General features: G+C 52.6%; 1 protein-coding gene across 2 annotated transcripts in view; it reads right to left on the minus strand.

The window, feature by feature from the left end:
* Window positions 1-13235, minus strand: part of ZC3H7B (zinc finger CCCH-type containing 7B) — a 57339-nt gene that overhangs the window by 43654 nt on the left and 450 nt on the right. Inside the window, exon 2 of one of the 2 annotated variants that reach the window (XM_029953512.1) lies at window positions 337-567. The exons of the other annotated variant lie outside the window; for it this stretch is intronic. Within the exon in view, the coding sequence (XP_029809372.1) occupies window positions 337-474 (138 nt within the window). The 5' untranslated portion in view covers window positions 475-567. The remainder of the gene's footprint in view (window positions 1-336; window positions 568-13235) is intronic. 2 annotated transcript variants of the gene reach the window in all.

The following is a 13235-nucleotide window of genomic DNA, read 5'->3' on the forward strand; positions in this document are numbered from 1 at the left end:
CGTGGGTTCGAGCCCCGCGTTGGGCTCTGTGCTGACAGCTAGCTCAGAGCCTGGAGCCTGCTTCCGGTTCTGTGTCTCCTCTCTGTCCCTCCCCCTCTCATCCTCTGTCTCCCTCTGTATCAAAAATAAAATATTAAAAAGAAAAAAGAATAAATCAGGGCTACTAACACCTTCTTTATAAAGTTGCTGGGGGAGGATCAACGAATGCCAGGCACGGGATAAGCATTTAATATCAACCACTACTATTTTGTAATCATTATGATTACTTAAAATGAGGGGCAGAGACCATAAACCCACAGGAAATATGAATCGTGAAGAAAAGATACTCAAACTCACAGATAAAAGAACCACACGATAAGCGGCAACTTTTCCCATCTGAGACTGCAGTGAGGAGACGGCCTGGTTGATGCAGGTGGAGGAATGGGCGCTTTGCAACACGGCAAGTCCCCGGAGAGTGCGAACTGGCCGCAGCATCTCAACGATGCCGAAGCAACGGAGCAACGTCTACAGAGAACAGGAAGCCGCCCCGGCCCCAAGGCTGGTCCTTTCCCAGTCACTCAGGTGAACCTGCACGGGATGAAGCCAATCACAACAGTCCGTTTGGTTGCCGGTGATTGGCTCAGATAAGGGCATGTGATACCATCCTGGCCAAGGAAAAAGGAGGGGAAATCAGCGAAGGGGCTTCTGGGAATGGTTTGCTTCGCACTTACTCTAGGACGGAGGCGGCGGTCCGCTATAGGACAGCACGTGTGGAGAAGCACGCACCGGGGACGGCGGGCGCACAGACAGAGCAAAGGTGCGCCTGGCCCAGTAAAGCAGCCGCTCCCGGACCTGCCCCGCCGCATGAATCACGTGAGGTTATGATAAAGTCTGGTTTTGAGGTAGGAATGGTTACTTGCAGCCAAACTCCTCCTAAATGGTAAAGCGTCCTTTCGACCGAGAAACTTCACTTCCAAGGACTTAATCTACCCAAATCCTTGTACAGGCACTCAATTATATCTGCACAGGATGTCTTTTTTTAAAAAGTGAAAAACTAGAAGGAACGTTAATGTCCTTCTAGGACATTAGTCCCGTTGGTTAGTGTAGAGAATTAACCTAATCCATTAAATTACAGAATACCCTGCTGGGCAAAACAGTGCACTGTTGAATCTACGAGCATCGTCATGGAGATGCCGCCATACATGGCTGAGAAAGAAAAAAAAGCAGCATTCTCCAGCACACTGTGTGTCTGTCGTATGATCACCTCTGTGTGCAATGCATGTTTTCATCAAGAAGTTTGAACGAGGGGCGCCTGGGTGGCTCAGTCGGTTAAGCTTCCGGCTTCAGCTCAGGTCATGATCTCACGTTCCTGGGTTCGAGCCCTGCGTCAGGCTCTGTGCTGACAGCTAGCTCAGGGCCTGGAGCCTGCTTCCGGTTCTGTGTCTCCTTCTCTCTCTGCCCCTCCCCCTCTCATGCTCGGTCTCTCTCTGTATCAAAAATAAATAAAACATTTAAAAAAAAAGTTTGAATGATACTCTCCAATTTAACTGGTTCTCTGCCCAGGGGCAACAGGATGCAGAACACTTTTCTGCTTTGTGCACCTTAGGATGATTTAGATCTTTTTTTCTTCACAGAGCAAGTATTAACCTTGAATCTAAAATGCAAAATGAAGGGCGCCTGAGTGGCTCAGTCGGTTGGGTGTTGGACTTTGGCTCAGGTCGTGATCTCATGGTTCGCGTCAGGCTCTGTGCTGACAGCTAGCTCAGAGCCTGGAGCCTGCTTCAGATTCTGCATCTCCCTCTGTCTCTGACCTTCCCCTGCTCACACTGTCTCTCTCTGTCTCTCAAAAATAAATAAACCTTAAAAAAATTAAAAAAAGAAAATAAAATGCAAAACGAGATGACCGCCTTGAGATCAACCTGGTAGGGGAGAGCCCAAGTGAGAATCAGCAGCCTGGTTTTAAACCCAGTGTTGCAGGTCTGCCCAAGTGTCCACAGGCTGTTCTTCCCAAGAGAAAGACCAAACCATTGACCTGAGAACCATGAAGGGGTTTCTTTTCTTTTTCCGAGTGCTTGATTTTTGTTTTTGTTGGGTTTGGTACCCCCACCCCCCACCCCCACTTTGGAGAAGAGTTTGAAGATGAAACACTGCCAGAAATTCAGATCTTCATCAGACCAGGCAGGGACTGTGCCAGCCTCTTGAAATCTCAGTGCCTGATCCCGTGCTTGGTGCAGAGCAAGGGCTCTGTAAATGGTGGTTAAAAATAAAACAAAAAACGGAGGAATGACTATCAATTCATCCAACCCAGGCATTATATAGATAAGAGTGAATGAGCGGTGGGGCGCCTGGGTGGCTCATGGCTCAGTCGGTTAAACATCTGACTTCGGTTCAGGGCATGGTCTCACAGTTTGTGGGTTCAAGCCCCACATCAGGCTCTGTGCTGACAGCTCGGAGCCTGGAGCCTGCTTCCGATTCTGTGTCTCCCTCTCTGCCCCTCCCCTGCTCGCACTGTCTCTGTCTCTTTCAAAAATAAATGGATAGTAAAAAAAAGTGTTTTTAAAGTATGAATGAATGAAAATGCAAATACTTGAAATAACCAAGTAATAATATTTGCTGAATGGTTACCTCATGCCAGGGGCTGTCATGATCTATCTCTCTCTTTTTATTTTTTGCATGTCATGATTTCTTTATACATATCTTCTAGCATACCCTGTGAGATAGACTATTATTCTCACTTTGCAGAGGAGAAAAGAGAGGCACAGAGAAGTTAAGTAACTTGCCCAAGGTCACACAGCTGGTACGTGATAGAGCTGGGATTCAAATCCTAGCAGCCTGGCCCCAGGGCCTACCCACAGCACCATCTCTTGCCCGTTAAGCAATCAGATCCAGGACCCCTCAGCCTGTCGTCATGCTTCAGTCTCCCCCACCTCCAAGTAACTCCCTTCCTTCTGGATCATGCACCTCTCCTCGTTTCCTTGGTCACACTTCTTGTCCACACTGTCTTTACATCCTCACCTCCCCCGCCCCGAATCTCAGCAACCCTGGTCACACTCCACCGAAGGTGCTTACCAAGGGTCCTCCCCATCCCAGGAACCTTCTAGTTGCCGAGCCCCACAGTTTTTCACTTGCCTTGTTTGGTATTCTCGGCTGCATCTGCCAGGCCCCCCTCACATCTCTCTGATCATTCCTGCTCTGTCAGGGGCTCCTCCTCCGCTGCCCGGGTCTGAAGACCAATGCGTCCGAACTCCCAGGAAGGGACAGTGCTCCTGTTCTCCTCGCTCCACGTGCTCTCCCCAGATGCGCTCTTGCATTTCATGATCTCGTGAGTCATGTGGATGACTCACAAACCTTTTCCTCCTCCCAGGCTCACCCCCTCCCCAATATTTCACACTCATGTCTCTTACCCCCTGGGCAGTGCCACCTAGATGTCCAACATCCAGGCTGCTAATGACCTCGATGCCTTTCTTAATCCTGGGCGCTCTCCCCACACCCACACATCTGGCCAACTCCTATTCATCTGTTAAGACCCAGCTCGGATGGCCCTGGGTCCAGAAAGTCCTCCCGGCTGCCCATCCCAGCCGGGTGCTCCTCCAGCTCGCCACCATCCAAACTCAGCAGCATCTGCCCTGCTCCTGGTCCTCCTCCATCTCCCCCAAACTCCATAGCTCCAACTGCCGTCCTGTTCTCAGTCCCAGTTCCTTCCACCATTACCTCTGGAACATTCTCCACTCTGCGGCTCCTCCCGCCATCTCCATGACCACGGCTCTCAGGCCCTCAGCATCTCCTGCCAACAGCCTCCAACGAGCCCCCTCCAATCTGTCGCCATTTGGTGGTGGAGGATGTTTGCCCAACACATATGTCAATGTCACTCCCCTGTTCAAAACCCTTTCAGGGGCGCGCGCACAGATGAATGCAGTTTCTTTCGTTTTGTTTTGTTTTAAAGATGAAAGGTGGGGCCCCTGGGTGGCTCCGTCGTAAAGCACCCAACCTCAGCACAGGTCATGATCTCACAGTTCATGAGTTTCAGCCCCTCATCAGGCTCTCTGCTGTCAGTGCAGAGCCTGGTTCAGATCCTGTCTCCTCTCTCTCTCTGCCCTCCCCTGCTGGTTCTCTCTCTCTCTCTCTCTCTTTCTCTCTCTCTCTCTCTCAAAATAAATAAATAAACTTAAAAAATTAATTTAAAAAGATGAAGGGTGAATAAGCCCTGTAGTCTCATAATGAAACAATGCTGATTTTCCGATCTTATATCATGTACAAGCACCACACACCAGGGTCTGTCGGGGGAAGCTGGGTGAAGGGAATTCCTTGTATTGTTTTTGCTGCTTCCTGTAAATTAAAAATCGAAAAACAAACAGAACCTTCACAGCACCCACCACCAGGAGGACGAAGCCCAAGCTGCTCCTCCCGGGCACATCGCACTGTAGGAAGCACCTCGCCTCCCCTCCAGCCCCATGACTGGCCTGGAAGGTCACACTCGGACAACGTCAGACCCAAGCTGTCCACGCTGTCTGGAATGGCCCTCACCACTTCCCACCCTGCCCAGTGCCCAGTGCCTCTTTACAGCCCAGCTGAAGGGGCTCCTCTGCCCCAAAGACTCTTTCCCCAACCCTCAGCTAACACGGCACCCAGCTCAGCACAGCCATGGCGCTCACCCTAGCTAATGACAGTGTGCAGTCACGTCCCCACCTCTCCCTAAACCCCGAGCTCCCTGAAGGCAGCAGCTGCATCCGATTCATCTCCGGGCAGCAGAGAGAAGCAGCGCCCTCCAACCTATTCTGAATGGGTGGAATCTCACAAACGCTAGAATAACCAGTGAAACTGCTGATTTCAGTCCTTCATTACGCGTTCTCTTGTACCAGATAGTGTTCAAAGGGCTTTGAATAGAATACATAATTCTCACAACACCCCATAAGAAAGTACTATTATCATCCCCATTTTACAGATGAGGAAACCAAGGCACAAAGAGGTGAACCAAACTGGAAGGGTTACACAGGTTGTAAGTGGCAGAGTGGGGACTTGAACCCTGGCAGCTGGGCTCTGGAGCCCACACCCTCTCACCTCCTGACTCAAAGATGCTTCTCTCCCATCCCCACAGGCTGCCTCCAGCCTCCTCCCCAACTCTGCCTGCCTGGCCCTCACCTACCCCAGGCGTCACGAAAGATGAGCGGTCAAGGGCAGACTGCAGATTCGCCACGTACTACATGAACGCTACCTGAGGTTACGTCATCTCCAAAGATGCCGGGCGCTCCTGACTCACCAGGCCATCAACAGCTTACTCAGAGACCAGCAAAGGTTCAATTTCACCGTCCTTGACCTCACCAGTCAGAATTCCAGGTCTGCACTTACCCTTCCCCACGGCCCTCGTGCACCCTATCTGTCCACCTGAGGACCCTCTGCTCCAAGGAGGTCGAGGAGGTGTCTTGGCTCCTTTCTGGAGATTACGTGCTGGGTGTCATCCACCTTTCGTGGCAAGGGTTTTGAACCTGGGGCCCCCGGAGAGACCTCAGGGGTCCATGAACTTGGATGGGAAAATATTTACAAGTTTTCTTCACTAACCCCTACCTGGTATTTAGCATCCCCTTCAATTACGAAGGCAGGCAGTATGCCACAGTGTCGTGCTGGAAATCACAGCTCTTTCCCTGTCACGTTTCAGCTACTGCAGGCACAACAAAATATTGTTCGCGCTCATCACAACTTCAGAATTATGGCGCTTACATTAGCCTCACTGCCAGATCTGGTTTCTCAATGCACTAATAAAAAAAAGCCCAGCTGCAGTTCAAGAGAACGGGGTTTCCTTTGCAATCCTGCGTATTTTACTTTGAAAACAGTATATTCAGAAGGTGTTCACAGGCTGCCCAATGGGTCTGCAGTGCAGAGACGATTAGAAGCCCTGTCCTAAGCAATCATGTTTACCCCTACGATAATCTCAAAGGTAGGTGCCCATCAGCTCCACTTTCCACAGGAAAGCTAGGCTTGAGAGGAAAAATAAATAAGAGTCTTGGGGCACCAGGGTGGCTCTGCAAATTAAGCGTCCAACTCTTGACCTCAGCCCAGGTCTTGATCTCAGGGTCGTGAGTTCAAGCCCCGGGTTGGGCTCCCATGCTGGGCATTAAGTCTACTTAAAAAAAAAAAAAGGGAAGGAAAGAAAAAAAAACAGTCTTTTAAGAAGAAGTGAGGCTTGGAGAGTCCACGACTTGCCCAAGGCCACCCAGCAGCTGAGGAAGAAAGCTGAGGAGGAGTGGCACCGAATTTGGCTCCACCACAAACCTCCAGTCAAGGGATGGAGAGAAACAGACCGCCCACAGGCCTCAGCAACTTGCCGTTGTTTATTTCGTAACTACCTTGAACAGGAACCAAAGTTCAGGACACCACCCTCAGGCCTCCCCCTTGGTGCCACCAGAAGCCAAACTAAGAGTCAGCAGTTACCAAGGTTACCAAGGGCTTTTCCGCTCTCATTTACCCTCCCAGCTCCTTGGGGGCCAGACTGCACAGGAAGGGTTCAGCCCCACATCTGTGTCTCCGGGGGTCTAGGCTGCAGCTTCTCCACAACTCCTGGCTATCAAGTGAGATGAGAGGTTTGAACAGAAACTTTTCTTTATAGAAAAGTTAACAGAAGCTCGGGGCGCCTGGGTGGCTCAGTGGGTTGAGCTCCCAACTTTGGCTCAAGCCATGATCTCGCAGTTCATGAGTTTGAGCCCCGTGTCGGGCTCTGTGTTGTGAGCTTAGAGCCTGGAGCCTGCTTTGGATTCTGTGTCTCCTTCCCTCTCTGCTCCTCAGCCCCTCGTGCTCTGTCTCTCTCCCTCTCAAAAGGATAAATAAATAAACATTAAAAATATTAAAAAACGAGAAAAGCATTTCTGCATTTCTCTCCACACTTCTGGCACCAGCACGTTCAGGTTCCAGGGAGAATCCTTTTGAGCAACTGAGAAGTCACTGCCCCTGTGCATGGGAGCTCTGAGATCCTCATGGTCACACCACCTGGGCACTAAGAGTGTCCCATGGACTGCCTGCTGTTTCACCCCCTGGAGACAGAGAGGTGGGCTGGGCAGTGCAAAGGACCCAGGGCCAGGGAGCCCGCCAGACCGGATTCCAGTCCCAGTACAGCCCCACTCTGGCTTTCAGGGCACCTCTCAGAACCTCTGTTTTGTCATTTGGAAGATGGAGCTAATGATACCCACCTTGCAAGACTATTTTGCAGGTTTATATCGTGTGCCCCAACCCCCATATCCAAGAGGCTATCAGAAATTCGTGTTTCTGCTGAATCCGTACTGTTGGAGAGCACCTGGCACTTTGAAAGTTACCTGTAAGTGCTTTGTGATCGGTCAACACCAATTCCTTTGCAGTTTCTACCTACCTAGGCCACTCGTTTTTGGCAAGCGCTGTTCTGGACCACCCTGCTACTATTATTCATTTATCCAACAAACAACCACAGAACACCTTTATGTGCCAGGGGTGCCGCCGGATGCCGGGAGGGGGAACAGGGTGCATAAAGTCCCTGACCTTGTGGAGCATGTGGTCCAGGAGTGGGAAGACACATAAGCAGGGCAATATTAATGCACACGACAAGTAAAGCTCCAGAGAAGAGGGACACACATGCTGAAATAGGAATTGTGGCAGGGAGTGATGGGGGAGGGGCGTGGCGGTGCCGGGAGTTTAGGGGTGGCCCTTCGGGGAGGTGGCAGTTAAGAGAAACCAGAAGGAGCCCACTATGGGAACACGGAAGGCACATAAGTGTGCACTGGCAATGGGTACAGCAAAGGCAACAGCCCTGAGGTGGGAGCAAGTTCAGAACGTTCGAGGAACAGACAGAAGGCCAGTGTGACCGGAGCACTGGATTGAGGGCAAGCCAAGAAGGAAGCAAGTTTTGAGGGGCAGAAGAAGGCTGGTCAGAAGGCTTCTCAAATCCTGAGAAGATCCCTTACTTAGGCTGCTGCACTGAGGGCAGACGACAAGAGGTGAGGCCGGAAGATTAGTCAACAGGCTACTGCAGTGGTCCAGGGCTGGGTCAAGGTAGGCAGTGGGGAAGACTCAGGAACTGTTATGGCCACCACAACCTCACTGTCACACCAGTGGCCTTTAGACTTTTCAAGGTCTCTCATTGGAGTCTCACAGCAAACCCAAGGAAGGCAGGACGGAATCCGTGAGGCCATTTCACAGAACAAGAAACTGGGGCCAAGAGTGACGATAGGATTGTGCCCCAGAACGTGCAGCTAGTATGTGCCAGAGCTGGGAGTGAACCTCAGCACTTGGGACTCCCTGTCCTGAGTTCCTCTGGCTGCAGGGCGACAGGGCATGACACGGAATGCACCGGAGAACAAGGGCGGAGATGGGCCTCTGCACACCCCAGAAGGGTCCCACCCCCACCCTCCCCTGCAGCCTTCACGGGAAGTGCTCAGGGGATGCTCGCTGGCCGACCCCAGCACTTGGGAAGTCGCAGCTCTCGGTCCAAGGGAACGTGACACCCGTTCCCTTTCCAAGTCACAGTGGGGACAGGGTAGGAAGAGCTAGAGGCTGGGGAACCCCTTGGTTTTCTTCTTCGGCAAAACAGGGACTTCTTACCTTAAAGGAGCCTCAAGAGGGTTAGTGAGAATATGGCCAAAAGCACAATACAAATAATACATATTTGGGATTCCCAGATAGATAAGACCTTCATGTAGACTAAAATAACTTGACGAGCACCTGTCTGGCTCAGTCGGCAGAGCATGCAACCCTTGATCTCGGGGTCATGAGTTCAAGCCTCAACGTTGGGTGTATGGATTACTAACTAATAAAATAACTTGAAGGTACCTCTCCTGCATAACAGCAAAGATCTTGGGCTCGGGGGTATCATATGCCTGGTTCCCTCTGACCCCCACCCCCACCCCGACTCCCTGCTCTACCACAGCTGTGTGATCCTGGAACATGACTCTCTTCATCTGCAAGACGGGGTTGCTAATACTTGTTCCTGCCTCCAAGAGCTGTTACGTGGATTCACTAAGACAAGGCCCAGAAAGCGCCAAGCCACAGTGCTGGCGCACACAGCAGCGTTAAACACGCGGCGGCTGGTGTCACTACTGGCGGTCGACACCAAGCCAGCGTTGTCAACCTCGGCTGCGGGGCTTGGGATGCGCAGCCAAACTGAAGTCGGCCACGGCTGGGTTCTGGAACGCAGCGGCGGTCCCCATAGCCTGCAGAAGCCATCAGGGTACCTGCGGGGGCACAGGCTTCCTAGAGAAATAAATAAGACAGGAGGGGGCCCTGGAGCTCTGGAGCCCGTGATGACAGAGAGGAAGGAGGAAAAGCAAGCCCGTCTTCTACGGGCCATTAAATGTGATGAAAGGATCTGGCTTCTGTGGGGGCTCCCGGGGGCTGATGAGCAGGCACCTCGTCAGCCTGGGCCCAGGCTCCAGCTTCGGGTGGCAGCTGGACCTCCTCAGAGCACACCTCCACCTCTGTGACCTGAAGTTCCCTCTGTGGGCCCCGTTGCTCTCCCTTCCCCCATCCCCCCTCCCACCCACCCCTCATCCCACGCTGGGCCGACTTGAGAGTCAGGCTGCCCGGGTCTGCTCTCCAGCTCTGCCACTTACACAGTGCCACTTAACCTCCCTTGACGGTTTCTTCATCTGTAAAATGGGGAGAGTCACAGTGCTGACCTTCAGGGCTGTTACAAAGATTAAGTAAGCTCATCTAGGGAAAAACACAACAGGGCTTGACTATCGGTAATTGTCCGACTGACTCACAGCTAAATGATGACAAACTTAAAACCCCTCCACTTCTGGGGCGCTGGGGTCAGTTAAGCGTCCGACTTCTAGGAAGACCTTCTATCCCAGGGCAAAACAAACCATCCCCCTCTATACTGGGGTGTAATATGACAACACACTGGCCAATGTGTCCTTCTGGTATCTCTCCTGGGGCCTGGGGCACGGGGTGAATCAGACCCAGTTCTGCCCTTGGGAAGCTCCGGTTAATCAGCCACATCCTTCTCCTTTCCCATCTCGAGCCCCTTCAAGGCGTCAAGCCAGGCACCCGCAGGCATGAGGGAAATGGACTCAGATTCCATCTTCAGGGCTCAGGCCCCCTTCAGCAGCCTTCATTTGCCTTCTCCAGGCATGCTTCCAGAAATCTCCTAAGTATGTTTTTTTTAAGTTTGTTTGTTTATTTATTTTATATATTTTTTTGAGAGACAGAGAGAGACAGTGCGAGCAGGGGAGGGGCAGAGAGAGAGAGAGGGAGGTACAGAATCTGAAGCAGGCTCCAGGCTCTGAGCTGTCAGCACAGAGCCCGACGCAGGGCTCGAACCCACGAACCGTGAGATCATGACCTGAGCTGAAGCTGGATGCTTAACTGACTGAGCCACCCAGGTGCCCCTTATTTATTTATTTATTTGAGAGAGAGTACAAGCAGGGAAGAGGCGGGGGAGGCGGGGGTGGGGGAGTGGGTGGGAGTGTGGAGGTGGGAAGAGAACCCAAGCAGGCTCTATGCTGACAGTGTGGAGCCCAGTGCAGGGCCTGATCCCATGAACCTCGAGACCATGACCTGAGCCAAAACCAAGAGTCAGATGCTTCATCAACTGAGCTCCACAGGCGCCCCAGAGATCTCCTAAATATTTTCACAGGACCAAGCCCCCGGACAACTCCCTGGTCTTTTGGGACCCTGCTGGTCTTTGGGCTTAAGCCCCCACCCCCACTGCATGTACCAAGTCAGACTGTCCTGGTCTCTACATATTTGAAATTGAGTTTGTCCAATTCTGACATTAATTCCAATGTAATACACTCAACAGTTCCATAGGCATGGGTTTCAAATCCAACTGGGTGACATTAAGCTAGCCACATTAATCCTGTGTTCCTCAATTTCTTCATCTGTGAAATGGAGAAAATAATGCCCACCCCTCTTCAGCTCAGGTCATGATCTCACAGTTGGTGAGTTCGAGCTCTGTGTCAGGTTCTGTGCTGACAGTGTGGAGCCTGCTTGGGATTCTCTCTCTTCCTCTCTCTCAAAATAAACTTTAAAAAAAGAAACAATAATAATGCCCACTTCTCATGGAACCCCTGCAAGAATCAGAGAGAATGTAAGTCAGCCTCCCAGCACAGAAGCAAGCAAGCATGGTGAGCCCAGGAATTCCCTTCCTCTTCTCTCTCCCAGCCGAGCCTCCCCATTCTTTCAAGCTCAAGCTCCACTTCCTGGAAGAAGCCTCTGGTAACTTTTCCAGGTTACCCTGGAGAGCTCTGTCTCCTGTTCACTCTCACTGCATCGACTCCGGTATAGAGCACTTCCTGGTCCCAGCGTGGGTTCCGGCCAGACTGCAAGTGACAAACTCAACCCCAAGCCTGCCCCAGAGTGCCTCATCACGCTCACAGGAGACATCTGAAAACTAACTCGCTTCCGTGGCCCAGGACTCTGGGAAAGGCTGAAGATGGGGAGCCAGACAAGGAAGCGGGAACTCTAGCTCTGCTATGCGACGGGGAGACCTTCGATTCTGTAAGCCTCAGGTTTCCCACCTGGAAAATGAGGACAGAAATAAGCCTGCCTGCCGTGGTGGCTATGGGGGACAGATGAGCCAGCGTATGTGAAAGCCCTTTTGTTGTAAACCAAAAAGTGCTATTTAAAGGACTCTTATTTTCAGATTCTCCAAGCCAAACCTACTGACGCCTTAACTTTCTTACACCTAGAGCCCAGCTCATCCCACAGAGCTTCTTAGCCCCAAATAATCCACGCACACCCACATTCTTAACTGTCCATTGCAAACAAAAAGCCAACAGCCTGGAATTCACAGCATCCACAGAACACAAATCTCATCCCACCTCACGGACCAACAAACTCTCTTCCATCCTCAGATCTCATCCCTCTTCAACTTAGGTTTCTAATTCCCAGCTTAAGGTACCTCAGGCCTCAAACATGCTCCAATAGCATTTTGGCCATGCTTCCTTTGGTATGCAGTCCAATTTCTATGGGATGGCAAAATGGGGAAAAAAGACCTTGTTGGGTATGGTAGGGGTATGTGGGGAGAGGGGCTGTAGTAGTCCTGATAGTAGATGCAAAGATTTTGCTGGAATTTTGGGTCCAACAGTTGCTAAATGTACTATAATTATCACATTTGTGTGAAAAGCCAAGGATCTGCATTCTGCTATTTTCATGGGGCTGGACGAATTGCAGACGCTGAGGAAATGGTAAGAAGTTGGGGTTCAAAGTCTGGAACCTAGGCACCAAAGTCTTTGGGCAACCGCAGCGAAAAGAAATCCCTAACAAAGCTGCCATGGGCCCCCAGTAACCCCACCCCAGGCCCAATACACTTCTTTACCCCCAGACTCCCCAACCCCCCTTTCCAGACTCCAGCCTCTTACTCTTCCCCATTTGATGCCCTGTTGGCACCCCAGCCATCGGGGTCAGAGTAAATTATTTCTAGGATTTTTTTTTTCCTCCTGGGAAAATTGCTTTGTCTCCGTGAAAGACCCCCAAACCAAACATGTTATAAACATCCGAGCCAGACAGATTTTAAGGGGAAAGGGAGGAAAGGAGGGAGCAGGCCCGAAAAGGTCCCTGAGGCCCGCTGGGGGCGGGAGGAGGGTCCGATATTGGGTCCGCGCTCTGGGGCGCCCACCACCGCGGGGCGCCCCACCCCCACCCTGCGGTCCCCGCGCACTCCCCGCCAGGCGGCCGGGCGGGATCACTCCTCGGAGCCCAGGGACGGATCCCGCGACCGGAAATGCCCCCCTGCCCAGACCGCGCCCCCCTTTCCTGCCGCCCCCTCCCCCCGAACCAGGCCGCAGGCCCAAGGATCCCCGGGCTCGCGTGGCCTCGGCAGCCGGCAGAGGCGACCCATCGGCGGCCGCGGTCTACCGGCCCTTGCTGCGGTCCTCCAACTCTTGGCGCTGCGGGGCCAAGGCGCACACAAAAGGAAGGGGCGCGCTGCCAGAGACGTCCCTGCCAGCCCCTTTCGGCCCACTTCGCGGGGGCTGGCAAAGCATCGCGCACCCCAAAGCTCCGGACGCTTGGGCGGGAGCCCCCCACGAAAGAAAATTCCAAGGCACCCCTCCCACACCCCCGGGAGCTGCAGAGGCAGCCAAATCACCCAGCGGCAGGTGCCCCCGGCCGCACAACTTTGAAACTTTGGGGCAGGGCACGGGGAAGGGGCGGGGGAGCCCCAAAAAGGAGGAAATCAGGATTCGGCGGCTCTCGTTTGATTTCTGCCAGATGCACTTTCCAGGTGGCCCCGCGCGGCTCCGGCCTGGCCGGAGTCCCCCCCGCCTCCGCCTCCGCCCGGCCCGGCGCGGCCCCCG

Source organism: Suricata suricatta, chromosome 10, assembly GCF_006229205.1.
Source record: "Suricata suricatta isolate VVHF042 chromosome 10, meerkat_22Aug2017_6uvM2_HiC, whole genome shotgun sequence".
Lineage (NCBI taxonomy): Eukaryota > Metazoa > Chordata > Mammalia > Carnivora > Herpestidae > Suricata > Suricata suricatta.